Source organism: Crassostrea angulata, chromosome 5 (genome assembly GCF_025612915.1).
Source record: "Crassostrea angulata isolate pt1a10 chromosome 5, ASM2561291v2, whole genome shotgun sequence".
In the NCBI taxonomy this organism is placed as follows: domain Eukaryota; kingdom Metazoa; phylum Mollusca; class Bivalvia; order Ostreida; family Ostreidae; genus Magallana; species Magallana angulata.
The window spans coordinates 27182507-27203064 of record NC_069115.1 but is presented as its reverse complement, the minus strand read 5'-3'; the positions used below and the strand labels follow the sequence as shown (position 1 = coordinate 27203064).

The 20558-nt window shown below is 40.4% G+C and overlaps 6 protein-coding genes across 9 annotated transcripts; all 6 read left to right on the top strand.

The window, feature by feature from the left end:
- Positions 1-163: 163 nt before the first annotated feature.
- LOC128182863 (uncharacterized) lies at positions 164-2195 on the top strand. Its single transcript, XM_052851622.1, has 4 exons — positions 164-667; positions 1469-1572; positions 1792-1958; positions 2086-2195. Exons 1-4 carry the CDS (start codon positions 599-601, stop codon positions 2193-2195), a joined length of 450 nt encoding a protein of 149 aa, XP_052707582.1. The 5' UTR covers positions 164-598.
- Positions 2196-2318: 123 nt separating this feature from the next.
- Positions 2319-5315, top strand: LOC128186073 (uncharacterized). Its single transcript, XM_052855799.1, has 4 exons — positions 2319-2550; positions 4450-4553; positions 4773-4939; positions 5067-5315. The coding sequence occupies exons 1-4, from the start codon at positions 2482-2484 to the stop codon at positions 5174-5176; spliced, it is 450 nt and encodes a 149-aa protein (XP_052711759.1). The 5' UTR covers positions 2319-2481; the 3' UTR covers positions 5177-5315.
- Positions 5316-6908: 1593 nt separating this feature from the next.
- LOC128182786 (uncharacterized) lies at positions 6909-9138 on the top strand. Of its 2 annotated transcripts, XM_052851536.1 has the most exons (4): positions 6909-7412; positions 8219-8322; positions 8542-8708; positions 8836-9138. In XM_052851536.1, exons 1-4 carry the CDS (start codon positions 7344-7346, stop codon positions 8943-8945), a joined length of 450 nt encoding a protein of 149 aa, XP_052707496.1. In that variant the 5' UTR covers positions 6909-7343; the 3' UTR covers positions 8946-9138. The 2 variants fall into 2 exon arrangements, 1 of the variants encoding a protein (XP_052707496.1); XR_008243468.1 differs by lacking the exons at positions 8219-8322; positions 8542-8708; positions 8836-9138 and adding an exon at positions 7886-7966 and having other exon boundaries at positions 7311-7412.
- Positions 9139-9231: 93 nt separating this feature from the next.
- Positions 9232-10949, top strand: LOC128183194 (uncharacterized). The gene is made up of 4 exons (XM_052852107.1): positions 9232-9300; positions 10100-10203; positions 10423-10589; positions 10717-10949. The coding sequence occupies exons 1-4, from the start codon at positions 9232-9234 to the stop codon at positions 10824-10826; spliced, it is 450 nt and encodes a 149-aa protein (XP_052708067.1). The 3' UTR covers positions 10827-10949.
- An 87-nt stretch (positions 10950-11036) lies between these two features.
- Positions 11037-12705, top strand: LOC128182833 (uncharacterized). 2 transcript variants are annotated; one of them, XM_052851587.1, is made up of 4 exons: positions 11037-11181; positions 11979-12082; positions 12302-12468; positions 12596-12705. In XM_052851587.1, exons 1-4 carry the CDS (start codon positions 11113-11115, stop codon positions 12703-12705), a joined length of 450 nt encoding a protein of 149 aa, XP_052707547.1. In that variant the 5' UTR covers positions 11037-11112. The 2 variants fall into 2 exon arrangements, 1 of the variants encoding a protein (XP_052707547.1); XR_008243473.1 differs by lacking the exons at positions 11979-12082; positions 12302-12468; positions 12596-12705 and adding an exon at positions 11646-11804 and having other exon boundaries at positions 11080-11181.
- A 203-nt stretch (positions 12706-12908) lies between these two features.
- Positions 12909-15266, top strand: LOC128182827 (uncharacterized). 2 transcript variants are annotated; one of them, XM_052851579.1, is made up of 4 exons: positions 12909-13060; positions 14235-14338; positions 14558-14724; positions 14852-15266. In XM_052851579.1, the coding sequence occupies exons 1-4, from the start codon at positions 12992-12994 to the stop codon at positions 14959-14961; spliced, it is 450 nt and encodes a 149-aa protein (XP_052707539.1). In that variant the 5' UTR covers positions 12909-12991; the 3' UTR covers positions 14962-15266. The 2 variants fall into 2 exon arrangements, 1 of the variants encoding a protein (XP_052707539.1); XR_008243472.1 differs by lacking the exons at positions 12909-13060; positions 14558-14724; positions 14852-15266 and adding an exon at positions 13900-13987 and having other exon boundaries at positions 14235-14312.
- The last annotated feature ends 5292 nt before the right edge of the window (positions 15267-20558 follow it).

Genomic DNA, 20558 nt, shown 5'->3' with positions numbered 1-20558 from the left:
GCAGCCCATCTCTTTTTGTCTTTAATGGTGGTCTCTGGAGGAATGGTTGCAGTGCAGCCTTCATGTCCGGGGCAGGTAAATTCCTTTCCCTTGGCTCTAAGATGGGTGCCTTTCTTGCACAGTTTATTGCCACAAAACACTGCCACAACATTGTTCTTCTTGGTAACATTTTCACTTAATGTGTATGTAACTTGTGTGGCAGCTTGGAATGGTGTTTTCCCTATCGCACTGAAGGTGGCATTGTTATACCGGGCATCTCCTTCCGCTCTTATAGGTGTATTGGCAAGTCCACATTTCTCGTTAAGCTCTTGAATGTCCTGCCTTATTTTCTTCATGCTGTTTTTGCTCACATCAGTGATGATTTTGCCTACTTTGTTGCAAGTCTGATGAATGTTGGTGGCTGATGCTGGTTCGATGTTTGCGCAAAGAAGCATACCACGCATGCCCTCTGTTGTAAGGCTGGTACCCAAGTGGCCGACAGCCATGGCAACATTAAACTGTGCGGCTCTCCGTCCCCTTCCTGATCGACTGACTTCCTCGTACAGCTTTTCACGGTGACTGGTGTAATGGCACTTCTTACATCGAATGTAAAGGATCCATGCCAGGCCTCTCTTTTCCTCCCCATGCTGGTTCCAGTCCAGTGAACTGTCAAAGTCCCGGAATTTCTGTGAGTGCTCTTTAAATGCATGGTTCCATAGTTTAGCAGTTTTTTCTTGATGGAGCACTTTGAAAAGTCTGGAATTGGGATTCGGTGACTCTGCATCCATGTAGGAGTCTACCAGCTGCACTTTACTTGGCCCGGGTCGCAAAATCATCATTTGACTGCCTCTAGGCTCAGCATCGCTTATTGTGAATATTCCATCCTTCTGCTGCTGTACGACATCCTGAAACTCTTCTTCACTCAGCCTTTTTATAGGACATAGACACTGTACTGGGCTGGTGGTACCCCCCCCCCCCCCCCACTTAGCTACTTCCTGTTTAACTTTGGATCTGTTAATGACTTACTATAAGTGTCTTTAGACTTTTTATCATAGAGCTGATATCTGTTAGATCTATAAAGTTTTCTTTGGAATTTATATTTTAATAGATTTTGTTTCATTTTAAAGTAATTTTGCCTATTTTGCTGTTGTTTTAGATGATGGACCACTCTACTTCCTTTTACAACAGGTGCCCCTACAGATTCACAAAGTTCCAATGTTGAATTTCCATGACCCTGATTGAGTGAGTGCACAACTTTATGTATTCTACTTTCAAAATTTCTACTACTTGTAATACATTTTGGATTTGATTTTAAATATGCCCTATTAACAGATTCAGATTTTTGTGTACAAGTGTGATATTTAATTCTATCAAGATTATTAAGTCCCAAAGTCAGATTTACACAGTCTTTTAACAAGCACATGTCTTCTGTCATGCTTAATTCAAAGTCACGAGGCAACACTGAAGAGTTCCACTTGTTGTTTTTCAGTCCGCGACTGGAGAAGGAATGAAGTTGGCAGGACTTTCCGCACTGTCCTTGGTAGCAGCTGATGATGGAACGGACAGCAGTTTACATGGCCCGTTTCATCAAAGGTAAGTCACTGGAGTAGTGTTTGTAGCAGTTTTCGTACTCGGTCCTGCATCTAAGCTTCAGGTCCAGGGCAAATCTCCTCTGCATGGATTCTCTCATAGCCTTTGTTCTTCCAGGAAACATGTGACTGCTGAATGGAGCCTTAGCAGTCTGTTTTCTCTGAGATTCAAAGAAGTGGCACAGGTCTTTGAGGTTTTCAATCATATGCCCTTTTTTTTCAGATGCACCGGAAGCAGCAGCACTATCTCCATCACTGGTGAAATGGGAAATGATGAGTGGACAGTCATCACTTTGCAGCTCACTGATGCATTCCGCAGCCCATCTCTTTTTGTCTTTAATGGTGGTCTCTGGAGGAATGGTTGCAGTGCAGCCTTCATGACCGGGGCAGGTAAATTCCTTTCCCTTGGCTCTAAGATGGGTGCCTTTCTTGCACAGTTTATTGCCACAAAACACTGCCACAACATTGTTCTTCTTGGTAACATTTTCACTTAATGTGTATGTAACTTGTGTGGCAGCTTGGAATGGTGTTTTCCCTATCGCACTGAAGGCGGCATTGTTATACCGGGCATCTCCTTCCGCTCTTATAGGTGTATTGGCAAGTCCACATTTCTCGTTAAGCTCTTGAATGTCCTGCCTTATTTTCTTCATGCTGTTTTTGCTCACATCAGTGATGATTTTGCGTACTTTGTTGCAAGTCTGATGAATGTTGGTGGCTGATGCTGGTTCGATGTTTGCGCAAAGAAGCATACCACGCATGCCCTCTGTTGTAAGGCTGGTACCCAAGTGGCCGACAGCCATGGCAACATTAAACTGTGCGGCTCTCCGTCCCCTTCCTGATCGACTGACTTCCTCGTACAGCTTTTCACGGTGACTGGTGTAATGGCACATCTTACATCGAATGTAAAGGATCCATGCCAGGCCTCTCTTTTCCTCCCCATGCTGGTTCCAGTCCAGTGAACCGTCAAAGTCCCGGAATTTCTGTGAGTGCTCTTTAAATGCATGGTTCCATAGTTTAGCAGTTTTTAACCGGGTTTTACAAAGGAAAAATCCGGTTATTAAAATGGTGAAAATGACAGGCGTACGAGTGGGCGGACGGGCGGCTGCCAAATGGGTACCCTCATTGTACGGATAACTCCTCCTACAGTTTTCAAGATAGGAAGTTGTTCTTTTGCAGATCAATTGTACATATATCAGACATGTGCATATTGCTAGGCTTTCGATTTCTGATTATGTAAAAAATACCAGCTTTTGAACTTAGTCAATTTTTGGCAAAAAATTGCATATAGGGTACCCTCATTGTACGGATAACTCCTCCGACAGTTTTCAAGATAGGAAGTTGTTCTTTTGGAGATCAATTGTACATATATCAGACGTGTGCACATTGCTAGGATTTCGATTTCTGATAATTAATGAAAAAAATACCAGCTTTGGAACTTAGTCATTTTTTGGCAAAATATTGCATATAGGGTACCCTCATTGTACGGATAACTCCTCCTACAGTTTTCAAGATAGGAAGTTGTTCTTTTGCAGATCAATTGTACATATATCAGAGGTGTGAATATTGCTAGGATTTCGATTTCTGATAATTAATGAAAAAAATACCAGCTTTTGAACTTAGTCATTTTTTGGCAAAAAATTGCATATAGGGTACCCTCATTGTACGGATAACTCCTCCGACAGTTTTCAAGATAGGAAGTTGTTCTTTTGCAGATCAATTGTACATATATCAGAGGTGTGCATATTGTTAGGATTTAGATTTCCAATAATTTATGAAAAAAATACTAGCTTTTGAACTTAGTCATTTTTTGGCGAAATATTGCATATAGGGTACCCTCATTGTACGGATAACTCCTCCTACAGTTTTCAAGATAGGAAGTTGTTCTTTTGCAGATCAATTGTACATATATCAGAGGTGTGCATATTGCTAGGATTTAGATTTCTGATTATTTATGAAAAAAATACCAGCTTTTGAACTTAGTCATTTTTTGGCAAAATATTGCATATAGGGTACCCTTTCACCTTATCCATTTCACTGGATACGGGTTGACATGGATTATGGATACAGTTCACATAAAAGAAAACCCGGTTTGCTGTCACATTGACAGCTTTTCACTTGTTTCTTGATGGAGCACTTTGAAAAGTCTGGAATTGGGATTCGGTGACTCTGCATCCATGTAGGAGTCTACCAGCTGCACTTTACTTGGCCCGGGTCGCAAAATCATCATTTGACTGCCTCTAGGCTCAGCATCGCTTATTGTGAATATTCCATCCTTCTGCTGCTGTACGACATCCTGAAACTCTTCTTCACTCAGCCTTTTTATAGGACATAGACACTGTACTGGGCTGGTGGTACCCCCCCCCCCCCCCCCCCCACTTAGCTACTTCCTGTTTAACTTTGGATCTGTTAATGACTTACTATAAGTGTCTTTAGACTTTTTATCATAGAGCTGATATCTTTTAGATCTATAAAATTTTATTTGGAATTTATATTTTAATAGTTTTTGTTTCATTTTAAAGTAATTTTGCCTATTTTGCTGTTGTTTTAGATGATGGACCACTCTACTTCCTTTTACAACAGGTGCCCCTACAGATTCACAAAATTCCAATGTTGAATTTCCATGACCCTGATTGAGTGAGTGCACAACTTTATGTATTCTACTTTCAAAATTTCTACTACTTGTAATACATTTTGGATTTGATTTTAAATATGCCCTATTAACAGATTCAGATGTTTGTGTACAAGTGTGATATTTAATTCTATCAAGATTATTAAGTCCCAAAGTCAGATTTACACAGTCTTTTAACAAGCACATGTCTTCTGTCATGCTTAATTCAAAGTCACGAGGCAACACTGAAGAGTTCCACTTGTTGTTTTTCAGTCCGCGACAGGAGAAGGAATGAAGTTGGCAGGACTTTCCGCACTGTCCTTGGTAGCAGCTGATGATGGAACGGACAGCAGTTTACATGGCCCGTTTCATCAAAGGTAAGTCACTGGAGTATTGTTTGTAGCAGTTTTCGTACTCGGTCCTGCATCTAAGCTTCAGGTCCAGGGCAAATCTCCTCTGCATGGGTTCTCTCATAGCTTTTGTTCTTCCAGGAAACATGTGACTGCTGAATGGAGCCTTAGCAGTCTGTTTTCTCTGAGATTCAAAGAAGTGGCACAGGTCTTTGAGGTTTTCAATCATATGCCCTTGCTTTTCAGATGCACCGGAAGCAGCAGCACTATCTCCATCACTGGTGAAATGGGAAATGATGAGTGGACAGTCATCACTTTGCAGCTCACTGATTCATTTTGCAGCCCATCTCTTTTTGTCTTTAATGGTGGTCTCTGGAGGAATGGTTGCAGTGCAGCCTTCATGTCCGGGGCAGGTAAATTCCTTTCCCTTGGCTCTAAGATGGGTGCCTTTCTTGCACAGTTTATTGCCACAAAACACTGCCACAACATTGTTCTTCTTGGTAACATTTTCACTTAATGTGTATGTAACTTGTGTGGCAGCTTGGAATGGTGTTTTCCCTATCGCACTGAAGGTGGCATTGTTATACCGGGCATCTCCTTCCGCTCTTATAGGTGTATTGGCAAGTCCACATTTCTCGTTAAGCTCTTGAATGTCCTGCCTTATTTTCTTCATGCTGTTTTTGCTCACATCAGTGATGATTTTGCCTACTTTGTTGCAAGTCTGATGAATGTTGGTGGCTGATGCTGGTTCGATGTTTGCGCAAAGAAGCATACCACGCATGCCCTCTGTTGTAAGGCTGGTACCCAAGTGGCCGACAGCCATGGCAACATTAAACTGTGCGGCTCTCCATCCCCTTCCTGATCGACTGACTTCCTCGTACAGCTTTTCACGGTGACTGGTGTAATGGCACTTCTTACATCGAATGTAAAGGATCCATGCCAGGCCTCTCTTTTCCTCCCCATGCTGGTTCCAGTCCAGTGAACTGTCAAAGTCCCGGAATTTCTGTGAGTGCTCTTTAAATGCATGGTTCCATAGTTTAGCAGTTTTTTCTTGATGGAGCACTTTGAAAAGTCTGGAATTGGGGTTCGGTGACTCTGCATCCATGTAGGAGTCTACCAGCTGCACTTTACTTGGCCCGGGTCGCAAAATCTTCATTTGACTGCCTCTACGCTCAGCATCGCTTATTGTGAATATTCCATCCTTCTGCTGTACGACATCCTAAAACTCTTTTTAACTCAGCCTTTTTATAGGACATAGACACTGTAGTGGGCTGGTGGCCCCCCCCCCCCCCCCACCACTTAGCTACTTCCTGTTTAACTTTGGATCTGTTAATGACTTACTATAAGTGTCTTTAGACTTTTTATCATAGAGCTAATATCTGTTAGATCTATAAAGTTTTCTTTGGAATTTATATTTTAATAGATTTTGTTTCATTTTAAAGTAATTTTGCCTATTTTGCTGTTGTTTTAGATGATGGACCACTCTACTTCCTTTTACAACAGGTGCCCCTACAGATTCACAAAGTTCCAATGTTGAATTTCCATGACCCTGATTGAGTGAGTGCACAACTTTATGTATTCTACTTTCAAAATTTCTACTACTTGTAATACATTTTGGATTTGATTTTAAATATGCCCTATTAACAGATTCAGATTTTTGTGTACAAGTGTGATATTTAATTCTATCAAGATTATTAAGTCCCAAAGTCAGATTTACACAGTCTTTTAACAAGCACATGTCTTCTGTCATGCTTAATTCAAAGTCACGAGGCAACACTGAAGAGTTCCACTTGTTGTTTTTCAGTCCGCGACAGGAGAAGGAATGAAGTTGGCAGGACTTTCCGCACTGTCCTTGGTAGCAGCTGATGATGGAACGGACAGCAGTTTACATGGCCCGTTTCATCAAAGGTAAGTCACTGGAGTAGTGTTTGTAGCAGTTTTCGTACTCGGTCCTGCATCTAAGCTTCAGGTCCAGGGCAAATCTCCTCTGCATGGGTTCTCTCATAGCTTTTGTTCTTCCAGGAAACATGTGACTGCTGAATGGAGCCTTAGCAGTCTGTTTTCTCTGAGATTCAAAGAAGTGGCACAGGTCTTTGAGGTTTTCAATCATATGCCCTTGCTTTTCAGATGCACCGAAAGCAGCAGCACTATCTCCATCACTGGTGAAATGGGAAATGATGAGTGGACAGTCATCACTTTGCAGCTCACTGATTCATTTTGCAGCCCATCTCTTTTTGTCTTTAATGGTGGTCTCTGGAGGAATGGTTGCAGTGCAGCCTTCATGTCCGGGGCAGGTAAATTCCTTTCCCTTGGCTCTAAGATGGGTGCCTTTCTTGCACAGTTTATTGCCACAAAACACTGCCACAACATTGTTCTTCTTGGTAACATTTTCACTTAATGTGTATGTAACTTGTGTGGCAGCTTGGAATGGTGTTTTCCCTATCGCACTGAAGGTGGCATTGTTATACCGGGCATCTCCTTCCGCTCTTATAGGTGTATTGGCAAGTCCACATTTCTCGTTAAGCTCTTGAATGTCCTGCCTTATTTTCTTCATGCTGTTTTTGCTCACATCAGTGATGATTTTGCCTACTTTGTTGCAAGTCTGATGAATGTTGGTGGCTGATGCTGGTTCGATGTTTGCGCAAAGAAGCATACCACGCATGCCCTCTGTTGTAAGGCTGGTACCCAAGTGGCCGACAGCCATGGCAACATTAAACTGTGCGGCTCTCCGTCCCCTTCCTGATCGACTGACTTCCTCGTACAGCTTTTCACGGTGACTGGTGTAATGGCACTTCTTACATCGAATGTAAAGGATCCATGCCAGGCCTCTCTTTTCCTCCCCATGCTGGTTCCAGTCCAGTGAACTGTCAAAGTCCCGGAATTTCTGTGAGTGCTCTTTAAATGCATGGTTCCATAGTTTAGCAGTTTTTTCTTGATGGAGCACTTTGAAAAGTCTGGAATTGGGATTCGGTGACTCTGCATCCATGTAGGAGTCTACCAGCTGCACTTTACTTGGCCCGGGTCGCAAAATCATCATTTGACTGCCTCTAGGCTCAGCATCGCTTATTGTGAATATTCCATCCTTCTGCTGCTGTACGACATCCTGAAACTCTTCTTCACTCAGCCTTTTTATAGGACATAGACACTGTACTGGGCTGGTGGTACCCCCCCCCCCCCCCCCCCCCACTTAGCTACTTCCTGTTTAACTTTGGATCTGTTAATGACTTACTATAAGTGTCTTTAGACTTTTTATCATAGAGCTGATATCTGTTAGATCTATAAAGTTTTCTTTGGAATTTATATTTTAATAGATTTTGTTTCATTTTAAAGTAATTTTGCCTATTTTGCTGTTGTTTTAGATGATGGACCACTCTACTTCCTTTTACAACAGGTGCCCCTACAGATTCACAAAGTTCCAATGTTGAATTTCCATGACCCTGATTGAGTGAGTGCACAACTTTATGTATTCTACTTTCAAAATTTCTACTACTTGTAATACATTTTGGATTTGATTTTAAATATGCCCTATTAACAGATTCAGATTTTTGTGTACAAGTGTGATATTTAATTCTATCAAGATTATTAAGTCCCAAAGTCAGATTTACACAGTCTTTTAACAAGCACATGTCTTCTGTCATGCTTAATTCAAAGTCACGAGGCAACACTGAAGAGTTCCACTTGTTGTTTTTCAGTCCGCGACAGGAGAAGGAATGAAGTTGGCAGGACTTTCCGCACTGTCCTTGGTAGCAGCTGATGATGGAACGGACAGCAGTTTACATGGCCCGTTTCATCAAAGGTAAGTCACTGGAGTAGTGTTTGTAGCAGTTTTCGTACTCGGTCCTGCATCTAAGCTTCAGGTCCAGGGCAAATCTCCTCTGCATGGGTTCTCTCATAGCTTTTGTTCTTCCAGGAAACATGTGACTGCTGAATGGAGCCTTAGCAGTCTGTTTTCTCTGAGATTCAAAGAAGTGGCACAGGTCTTTGAGGTTTTCAATCATATGCCCTTGCTTTTCAGATGCACCGGAAGCAGCAGCACTATCTCCATCACTGGTGAAATGGGAAATGATGAGTGGACAGTCATCACTTTGCAGCTCACTGATTCATTTTGCAGCCCATCTCTTTTTGTCTTTAATGGTGGTCTCTGGAGGAATGGTTGCAGTGCAGCCTTCATGTCCGGGGCAGGTAAATTCCTTTCCCTTGGCTCTAAGATGGGTGCCTTTCTTGCACAGTTTATTGCCACAAAACACTGCCACAACATTGTTCTTCTTGGTAACATTTTCACTTAATGTGTATGTAACTTGTGTGGCAGCTTGGAATGGTGTTTTCCCTATCGCACTGAAGGTGGCATTGTTATACCGGGCATCTCCTTCCGCTCTTATAGGTGTATTGGCAAGTCCACATTTCTCGTTAAGCTCTTGAATGTCCTGCCTTATTTTCTTCATGCTGTTTTTGCTCACATCAGTGATGATTTTGCCTACTTTGTTGCAAGTCTGATGAATGTTGGTGGCTGATGCTGGTTCGATGTTTGCGCAAAGAAGCATACCACGCATGCCCTCTGTTGTAAGGCTGGTACCCAAGTGGCCGACAGCCATGGCAACATTAAACTGTGCGGCTCTCCGTCCCCTTCCTGATCGACTGACTTCCTCGTACAGCTTTTCACGGTGACTGGTGTAATGGCACTTCTTACATCGAATGTAAAGGATCCATGCCAGCCCTCTCTTTTCCTCCCCATGCTGGTTCCAGTCCAGTGAACTGTCAAAGTCCCGGAATTTCTGTGAGTGCTCTTTAAATGCATGGTTCCATAGTTTAGCAGTTTTTTCTTGATGGAGCACTTTGAAAAGTCTGGAATTGGGATTCGGTGACTCTGCATCCATGTAGGAGTCTACCAGCTGCACTTTACTTGGCCCGGGTCGCAAAATCATCATTTGACTGCCTCTAGGCTCAGCATCGCTTATTGTGAATATTCCATCCTTCTGCTGCTGTACGACATCCTGAAACTCTTCTTCACTCAGCCTTTTTATAGGACATAGACACTGTACTGGGCTGGTGGTACCCCCCCCCCCCCCACTTAGCTACTTCCTGTTTAACTTTGGATCTGTTAATGACTTACTATAAGTGTCTTTAGACTTTTTATCATAGAGCTGATATCTTTTAGATCTATAAAATTTTATTTGGAATTTATATTTTAATAGTTTTTGTTTCATTTTAAAGTAATTTTGCCTATTTTGCTGTTGTTTTAGATGATGGACCACTCTACTTCCTTTTACAACAGGTGCCCCTACAGATTCACAAAATTCCAATGTTGAATTTCCATGACCCTGATTGAGTGAGTGCACAACTTTATGTATTCTACTTTCAAAATTTCTACTACTTGTAATACATTTTGGATTTGATTTTAAATATGCCCTATTAACAGATTCAGATGTTTGTGTACAAGTGTGATATTTAATTCTATCAAGATTATTAGGTCCCAAAGTCAGATTTACACAGTCTTTTAACAAGCACATGTCTTCTGTCATGCTTAATTCAAAGTCACGAGGCAACACTGAAGAGTTCCACTTGTTGTTTTTCAGTCCGCGACAGGAGAAGGAATGAAGTTGGCAGGACTTTCCGCACTGTCCTTGGTAGCAGCTGATGATGGAACGGACAGCAGTTTACATGGCCCGTTTCATCAAAGGTAAGTCACTGGAGTATTGTTTGTAGCAGTTTTCGTACTCGGTCCTGCATCTAAGCTTCAGGTCCAGGGCAAATCTCCTCTGCATGGGTTCTCTCATAGCTTTTGTTCTTCCAGGAAACATGTGACTGCTGAATGGAGCCTTAGCAGTCTGTTTTCTCTGAGATTCAAAGAAGTGGCACAGGTCTTTGAGGTTTTCAATCATATGCCCTTGCTTTTCAGATGCACCGGAAGCAGCAGCACTATCTCCATCACTGGTGAAATGGGAAATGATGAGTGGACAGTCATCACTTTGCAGCTCACTGATTCATTTTGCAGCCCATCTCTTTTTGTCTTTAATGGTGGTCTCTGGAGGAATGGTTGCAGTGCAGCCTTCATGTCCGGGGCAGGTAAATTCCTTTCCCTTGGCTCTAAGATGGGTGCCTTTCTTGCACAGTTTATTGCCACAAAACACTGCCACAACATTGTTCTTCTTGGTAACATTTTCACTTAATGTGTATGTAACTTGTGTGGCAGCTTGGAATGGTGTTTTCCCTATCGCACTGAAGGTGGCATTGTTATACCGGGCATCTCCTTCCGCTCTTATAGGTGTATTGGCAAGTCCACATTTCTCGTTAAGCTCTTGAATGTCCTGCCTTATTTTCTTCATGCTGTTTTTGCTCACATCAGTGATGATTTTGCCTACTTTGTTGCAAGTCTGATGAATGTTGGTGGCTGATGCTGGTTCGATGTTTGCGCAAAGAAGCATACCACGCATGCCCTCTGTTGTAAGGCTGGTACCCAAGTGGCTGACAGCCATGGCAACATTAAACTGTGCGGCTCTCCATCCCCTTCCTGATCGACTGACTTCCTCGTACAGCTTTTCACGGTGACTGGTGTAATGGCACTTCTTACATCGAATGTAAAGGATCCATGCCAGGCCTCTCTTTTCCTCCCCATGCTGGTTCCAGTCCAGTGAACTGTCAAAGTCCCGGAATTTCTGTGAGTGCTCTTTAAATGCATGGTTCCATAGTTTAGCAGTTTTTTCTTGATGGAGCACTTTGAAAAGTCTGGAATTGGGGTTCGGTGACTCTGCATCCATGTAGGAGTCTACCAGCTGCACTTCACTTGGCCCGGGTCGCAAAATCTTCATTTGACTGCCTCTACGCTCAGCATCGCTTATTGTGAATATTCCATCCTTCTGCTGTACGACATCCTAAAACTCTTTTTAACTCAGCCTTTTTATAGGACATAGACACTGTAGTGGGCTGGTGGCCCCCCCCCCCCCCACCACTTAGCTACTTCCTGTTTAACTTTGGATCTGTTAATGACTTACTATAAGTGTCTTTAGACTTTTTATCATAGAGCTGATATCTGTTAGATCTATAAAGTTTTCTTTGGAATTTATATTTTAATAGATTTTGTTTCATTTTAAAGTAATTTTGCCTATTTTGCTGTTGTTTTAGATGATGGACCACTCTACTTCCTTTTACAACAGGTGCCCCTACAGATTCACAAAGTTCCAATGTTGAATTTCCATGACCCTGATTGAGTGAGTGCACAACTTTATGTATTCTACTTTCAAAATTTCTACTACTTGTAATACATTTTGGATTTGATTTTAAATATGCCCTATTAACAGATTCAGATGTTTGTGTACAAGTGTGATATTTAATTCTATCAAGATTATTAAGTCCCAAAGTCAGATTTACACAGTCTTTTAACAAGCACATGTCTTCTGTCATGCTTAATTCAAAGTCACGAGGCAACACTGAAGAGTTCCACTTGTTGTTTTTCAGTCCGCGACAGGAGAAGGAATGAAGTTGGCAGGACTTTCCGCACTGTCCTTGGTAGCAGCTGATGATGGAACGGACAGCAGTTTACATGGCCCGTTTCATCAAAGGTAAGTCACTGGAGTAGTGTTTGTAGCAGTTTTTGTACTCGGTCCTGCATCTAAGCTTCAGGTCCAGGGCAAATCTCCTCTGCATGGATTCTCTCATAGCCTTTGTTCTTCCAGGAAACATGTGACTGCTGAATGGAGCCTTAGCAGTCTGTTTTCTCTGAGATTCAAAGAAGTGGCACAGGTCTTTGAGGTTTTCAATCATATGCCCTTGCTTTTCAGATGCACCGGAAGCAGCAGCACTATCTCCATCACTGGTGAAATGGGAAATGATGAGTGGACAGCCATCACTTTGCAGCTCACTGATGCATTTCGCAGCCCATCTCTTTTTGTCTTTAATGGTGGTCTCTGGAGGAATGGTTGCAGTGCAGCCTTCATGTCCGGGGCAGGTAAATTCCTTTCCCTTGGCTCTAAGATGGGTGCCTTTCTTGCACAGTTTATTGCCACAAAACACTGCCACAACATTGTTCTTCTTGGTAACATTTTCACTTAATGTGTATTTAACTTGTCTGGCAGCTTGGAATGGTGTTTTCCCTATCGCACTGAAGGCGGCATTGTTATACCGGGCATCTCCTACCGTTCTTATAGGTGTATTGGCAAGTCCACATTTCTCGTTAAGCTCTTGAATGTCCTATCTTATTTTCTTCATGCTGTTTTTGCTCACATCAGTGATGATTTTGCCTACTTTGTTGCAGGTCTGATGAATGTTGGTGGCTGATGCTGGTTCGATGTTTGCGCAAAGAAGCATACCACGCATGCCCTCTGTTGTAAGGCTGGTACCCAAGTGGCTGACAGCCATGGCAACATTAAAATGTGCGGCTCTCCGTCCCCTTCCTGATCGACTGACTTCCTCGTACAGCTTTTCACGGTGACTGGTGTAATGGCACATCTTACATCGAATGTAAAGGATCCATGCCAGGCCTCTCTTTTCCTCCCCATGCTGGTTCCAGTCCAGTGAACCGTCAAAGTCCAGGAATTTCTGTGAGTGCTCTTTAAATGCATAGATCCATAGTTTAGCAGTTTTTAACCGGGTTTTACAAAGGAAAAATCCGGTTATTAAAATGGTGAAAAGTGCGGGCGGGCGGACGGGCAGCTGCCAAAAGGGTACCCTCATTGTACGGATAACTCCTCCGACAGTTTTCAAGATAGGAAGTTGTTCTTTTGCAGATCAGTTGTACATATATCAGACGTGTGCATATTGCTAGGATTTCGATTTCTGATAATTAATGAAAAAAATACCAGCTTTGGAACTTAGTCATTTTTTGGCAAAATATTGCATATAGGGTACCCTTTCACCTTATCCATTTCACTGGGTACGGGTTGACATGGATTATGGATACAGTTCACATAAAAGAAAACCCGGTTTGCTGTCACATTGACAGCTTTTCACTTGTTTCTTGATGGAGCACTTTGAAAAGTCTGGAATTGGGATTCGGTGACTCTGCATCCATGTAGGAGTCTACCAGCTGCACTTTACTTGGCCCGGGTCGCAAAATCATCATTTGACTGCCTCTAGGCTCAGCATCGCTTATTGTGAATATTCCATCCTTCTGCTGCTGTACGACATCCTGAAGCTCTTCTTCACCCAGCCTTTTTATAGGACATAGACACTGTACTGGGCTGGTGGTACCCCCCCCCCCCCCTCCCCACTTAGCTACTTCCTGTTTAACTTTGGATCTGTTAATGACTTACTATAAGTGTCTTTAGACTTTTTATCATAGAGCTGATATCTTTTAGATCTATAAAATTTTATTTGGAATTTATATTTTAATAGTTTTTGTTTCATTTTAAAGTAATTTTGCCTATTTTGCTGTTGTTTTAGATGATGGACCACTCTACTTCCTTTTACAACAGGTGCCCCTACAGATTCACAAAGTTCCAATGTTGAATTTCCATGACCCTGATTGAGTGAGTGCACAACTTTATGTATTCTACTTTCAAAATTTCTACTACTTGTAATACATTTTGGATTTGATTTTAAATATGCCCTATTAACAGATTCAGATGTTTGTGTACAAGTGTGATATTTAATTCTATCAAGATTATTAGGTCCCAAAGTCAGATTTACACAGTCTTTTAACAAGCACATGTCTTCTGTCATGCTTAATTCAAAGTCACGAGGCAACACTGAAGAGTTCCACTTGTTGTTTTTCAGTCCGCGACAGGAGAAGGAATGAAGTTGGCAGGACTTTCCACACTGTCCTTGGTAGCAGCTGATGATGGAACGGACAGCGGTTTACATGGCCCGTTTCATCAAAGGTAAGTCACTGGAGTAGTGTTTGTAGCAGTTTTCGTACTCGGTCCTGCATCTAAGCTTCAGGTCCAGGGCAAATCTCCTCTGCATGGGTTCTCTCATAGCTTTTGTTCTTCCAGGAAACATGTGACTGCTGAATGGAGCCTTAGCAGTCTGTTTTCTCTGAGATTCAAAGAAGTGGCACAGGTCTTTGAGGTTTTCAATCATATGCCCTTGCTTTTCAGATGCACCGGAAGCAGCAGCACTATCTCCATCACTGGTGAAATGGGAAATGATGAGTGGACAGTCATCACTTTGCAGCTCACTGATTCATTTTGCAGCCCATCTCTTTTTGTCTTTAATGGTGGTCTCTGGAGGAATGGTTGCAGTGCAGCCTTCATGTCCGGGGCAGGTAAATTCCTTTCCCTTGGCTCTAAGATGGGTGCCTTTCTTGCACAGTTTATTGCCACAAAACACTGCCACAACATTGTTCTTCTTGGTAACATTTTCACTTAATGTGTATGTAACTTGTGTGGCAGCTTGGAATGGTGTTTTCCCTATCGCACTGAAGGTGGCATTGTTATACCGGGCATCTCCTTCCGCTCTTATAGGTGTATTGGCAAGTCCACATTTCTCGTTAAGCTCTTGAATGTCCTGCCTTATTTTCTTCATGCTGTTTTTGCTCACATCAGTGATGATTTTGCCTACTTTGTTGCAAGTCTGATGAATGTTGGTGGCTGATGCTGTTTCGATGTTTGCGCAAAGAAGCATACCACGCATGCCCTCTGTTGTAAGGCTGGTACCCAAGTGGCCGACAGCCATGGCAACATTAAACTGTGCGGCTCTCTGTCCCCTTCCTGATCGACTGACTTCCTCGTACAGCTTTTCACGGTGACTGGTGCAACTTCCTGGATGGTGCTGAGCCTGTTTGTCAACATGTGGAACCCACGTGTACTTAGGGGTAGGTATGTTTACTCTCAATTATCTCTCTTAGAAACCGCATAAGGCGTTATTTTTCTGATCTAAAATTTTTCTTGAAGCATTTAACTAAAATTTCTCGTTCATGAATTAAGTGCTGAGAGTATAGTTAATTAATTTACTGAATTAAAGCTATATAGTAACATATAGTGAAATTAATTCCTTGTGTGAGACATTAATGATCTTCACGTTTAACCTGATAATGGCAGAATTTGAGGAAGAACACGTACAAATCAAGATATACTTGACAGATGTTGGGTTGTAAAATCATCGCTGCATCATTTATAGAATGTATAAAAATGACCAGCTAAATTTTTTTAACAAAAATTATGTACTTAAATGATCTATAGATCCTCTGTTTTGTTAATATTGTTTTCATTACTGAACACCCTAGCCGATCGCTGTGAACATTTCAACCAGAGATCAAATCACATGGAAAATAGTTGGTTCAATTGAAATATAACTCTGTTTTAAGTAAATATAAAAGCTAAAGTAAACTAGAGCCGAGCTCGTTGCAAAGCAACGAGTAGGTCTTCCGTCGCAACTTCGTGTCGCGAAAGGATTGTCCATCAGTCTGATTAAAACACCTCCTTCTCCTGACACTTGTCAGAGCCTGACAGACCCTGTTTTGATAAAAGGTCATCTTTACACGACCATTTCTTCCTAACAATTAGAGCTTTAGAAAATTTATTGGAACTCTTCAAATGGAGACAAAATAAAATTAATTCATGCCTGTTTTCTATGTAACCTCTAGATTGAGTATTGCACCACTCATTAAACAGATAAAGGCATATCATTGCTAAGAAGGTGTTTATTTAGATTGTATGCAAATGTGGAGGTCAAGTGGAGATAGTCTGTTATTGATACAGGTCTATCAGAACCTGGCGAGTGTAAGGAGAAGGGAAATGGTTTTTAATGATACTGGATTATCAATATGATAATAGTAAGTTCAAGAAATCGAAAACGAGACTCAATTTCAAAGTATTATTTTCATACCAGGCAAGTTCTTCGTTTAACTTACTTCAAGTTTAGGATAACTTTAAAAAGTACATCATTTATGTACATGTATATAATCAATTTAATTATAATAAAAGTGTGGATGTGGTGGTGGGGGAAATGACCCAAAAATCAATTTTCTAAGCGTTAACTTAAGGGAAATTTTGGCTGAGAGAAAGGGGGGCATTGCTCCCACTGAACCATATAAAAGGTGCTGTTAGCAAGCTCACAAATGATATCCCCGCTAAGAAAGAAGTCATTACTCACGTATTTCTCTATCAGAGAATAATGGATGGTTCTTTTTCTTTAGTGAGTCAGACAAGGCAGGGTATATTTACAGGTCACAAGTAATCTTTATGTCAAACTCTAGCTTTTACTCATTTCCATTAATACAATATATGACACATGTTTAATATCACTTTGAACTTACGCAACTGACCCTGGGTCAAGTTCGTGACACATCATCGGTCATCAGGAATCTTTACATGAAATAGAAACTCCCAATGTTTTTCCTTAAATGACTTAGGGACAAACCATTACACACCCTCCGGTCATAAGCAATCTTTGTGTGAAGTAATAAATTCCAAAGTGGACAGGAAACAAATTTTGCACTTTTCCTGCCAGTGACCTTTACTTTGTCCAAATGACCTTGGGTTTAGGTCATGACGCTTTGTCAGGTAATGAGTAATATTTGTATGAAGTAAGAACACTTCCAATGTTTCTCCATCAGAAAGATATAGACCGGACATGACGTACGGACGGACAAGGTGATTTTTATTTACCCCCCCCCCCCCCCCCCCCCCCCCTGAATTTATTTTCGTGGAGTATAAAAATCCTTTTCGCCCGTTTTGTGCGGCACAAAAAAAGACCTATATTTTCAATTATTTCTATTATATCACATATAAATATACATGTAAATGTATGATTTGTATGCACATTTGAGTTCTTCTCATCATCGTTGGAAAGGATAAGAAACCCTTGGGGTCCAATAATGTCTTTTCATGGGCATTTGTCAATTTGCATCACTAAATGATTTCCAAGCGGTAAGCTATCAAAGCTTTTGAGATGTTACATGTAGATATTGAATTTCTATATATTTAAATTTAAGGTTAGGAAAAAAAAACACTTTTTCATACAGTAAAAAAAATCTAAAATAGCTTTATGTACGCGTACACATAAATAAGAAGATGTAGCAAAAGCTATAAAGACTTTATTTCTTCTGTTCTAGACTTTTTCAGAGTTAACAAACTACAAATTAACAATCTCCCATTTTGACAAGCTAGATTAAAAATAAAATATTCAGCTGAGTTTTAGGTCACTTAATCTGCATTACAACCTCATACTACACAACTTCAATGATTTTTTTTTCAATGTGCATATAACAATAAGTAAAATCCCCAAGAACAAATATCTATCGCAATTAAATGCATACATTTTTGGGAGGCAGAAAAGTCGCTATATTATAGTCTGCAAGTCAATTGAACTACTACAATTATTCCAAAGAAATAAGAAACTGTTGGCACTTGCAGTACTCTATATCATTACTTCTAATCCTGAGAACAAATTTTATTTAATCTTTGACTTAAAACTGTTAACTTATAAAACCAGAGACATAAATAACTTATTAAGTTATTAATGTCTCTGATAATATATATTTTATTCTGTTCATAACTATAGAAGTTTAGCGTGTTCAACAGGTTAATTTTTTATCCACATTCTCAGATTGCGATATCGCACCTTTAATGTGAGGTTGATTGACATCGAATATTTAGACACTTATTGTTTAACAATTGACCGCTGCAGTGAAAGCATCCTTCCAAATGTTACTCAATTATTTATCAATTGCTGATCTGCAGCCCGGGGGCAATATTCTGATCGCTGACGCGACACGAGATTTTCGGTCGCACGTGGAGCGGATTGACTTAGCATAGACTGACCAAATAAACACACGGGTGGGAAAGTTACATACATTGAGGAGAAAAATGTACACATGTTAAGTAGTAGCCAAAAATAGGTCTTCGCCACATTTTGAAAAAAAATAAAGCCCATGCACTGTGATCATGAAACCGATAAAATCTAAACAAATCTTGTTTAAGAACTCATGTGAACATTCTAAAAATAATCACTAAATCCCTCAATTCTGGACAATTCCTTTATCGTGTCAGCCTCTACAGCCAATCGCAACTTCTCGGTCCTTTCCGGCAAGCTCGGAAAAACACTTCGAATGTTTTACCTAGGCGTCCATGACAACCCCCCTTTTTATAAAACTTGATATAATTACAACACATTTTATGATCTGTTGAGATGTGAGCTATACTTCATTAAAGGTATCAATATACATTAAAATATAACACAGAAACGACATAGGCCTACAAGACTTCTTGCCGATACTTATTTTAATGGGAAGCGACTCCATTTTGTATAAAATTCTAACATCCGGTGATGTTAATACATTCGAGGTGTATTTCCAAACTTGCCGGAAAGGCCAGAGAAGTTGCAATTGCCTCTACCGCATGTGTTAATTTGATATTTGATTTTTTTTTATCCAGCCTTGAACGCTTGGGGACTGTTTCATTTTCTATATTCGGCTAAATAATGCTTCCAATTTTGAGCTTTCTCTCTCTCTCTCTCTCTCTCTCTCTCTCTCTCTCTCATTTTATGTGCAACCTTATAAAGATGTCAACTACTTTTTACGATAGCTATAAAACCTCTCAGCAGTATTTAGTGGAAATATTCGTGGGTAAATAAAAAAAATCTTAAATTGAAACACAAGTCAATCTTACATGTACCGGTCAAAATCTCGAATAAACAAATAGTTGGAATCGTACAAAATATCAATAAACATGCACGTGTGATAAAGTACATGTAGAAGAACACGAAGCTACCGCGGATCACTTGTCCACTCGCGCGGGATCTCCTTGGCTATGTTCTAGGGGTGATCATCATTTTAAGGTTTAATCTTTGTGGTTTTTCGTTGTTTATCTATAACATTATTAGTACATGTATAGTTTTTAGAACATTTTAGAATTACAAATTCACTATTGATTTATGTCTGATGATGTTTCTGATTTGGAATAATATCGCCTATATCAATTTTTAGAGGGGCTTCTCAATTCACATTCTAATGTTTAATTAAATAAATTGAAGGTGAACAAACTTTAAGAACATAAAATTGAAACATTTCTTGTATATATATCTTGTTATTAGATAACCGCTTCCCTCTAGGTAGTGCAGCCGCGACCGATTTCCTCGGCCGACTTACGTAAAGGTAAAACACACATAGAGAGCTCAGAACCCAGGAAGATTTACAATGTTTGCAGTATGATTACTAAACTCTAATTAATATAAGTTTTTTCCCCCTTTAATCCCACAGTTGATCTTTCTGTCTGACACTGCTTCAGTTCGAGAATAGCATTGCTTTTATGATTAAACAGAACGATTTCTTATTGACACTCTATCGTTTGTTTAATTCAAATTAAGAATAGTAAGCTTTAATGGCATTGTGTACGATTCTTGTGTTTGCGGCTAAATAAAATCACATATGACAGACGCGATCCTTGTGTATTAGATAACCGCTGACCGCTAGGTAGTCCATCCGCGACCTTGGCGATCGATTTTCTCGGCCGCGGGCGAGATGGGTTATGTAATGACGCACACAACAAAAAATTTAGGTCGATTTGAAATGCTTGCAGTAAAATGACTCAAATCTATTTCATGGAAGTTATTTTTTTTTAAATCTAGTTTATGTATCTCACTAGATAAGAAAAAGAACGTTTATATTTTCTCGTTTTTGTTTTTCTTAACGGTTGTCCACTATAGGACCTAAACAGAGGTGACTCAAAAAAAAAAAGGCTGTAAGAAAAACATGTACACGTATACTTTTTAGAAACTTTTTCAAATGAATCAAAGCATCCCGTATATGCTGGTACACTTTCAGCTGTTAATTTATGTACGTTATGCGCACGAAGACGATTCGCTTACTTGCCAAATGAATACAGGTACATGTTAACAAGACAAGCTTTTTACACTCATATTTCGCATTACCGGTACAAAATAATTTTGTAACGACATTGATAACACAATAATGAACAACTTTTCTATCGACAGCTATAGCGAAATATTAACCATTTTTGAGTTATAAAGCGAAGACTTTTAAGGGCTCTAGACCCCTAATTTAAGGGGCCAACCCTTTTTCAATGGTGTCAGGTGAAAGCCCTTGATATTTTGCAGATATTTTGTTCTATATGTGTTTAGAGAAAATTTTAAACTAAA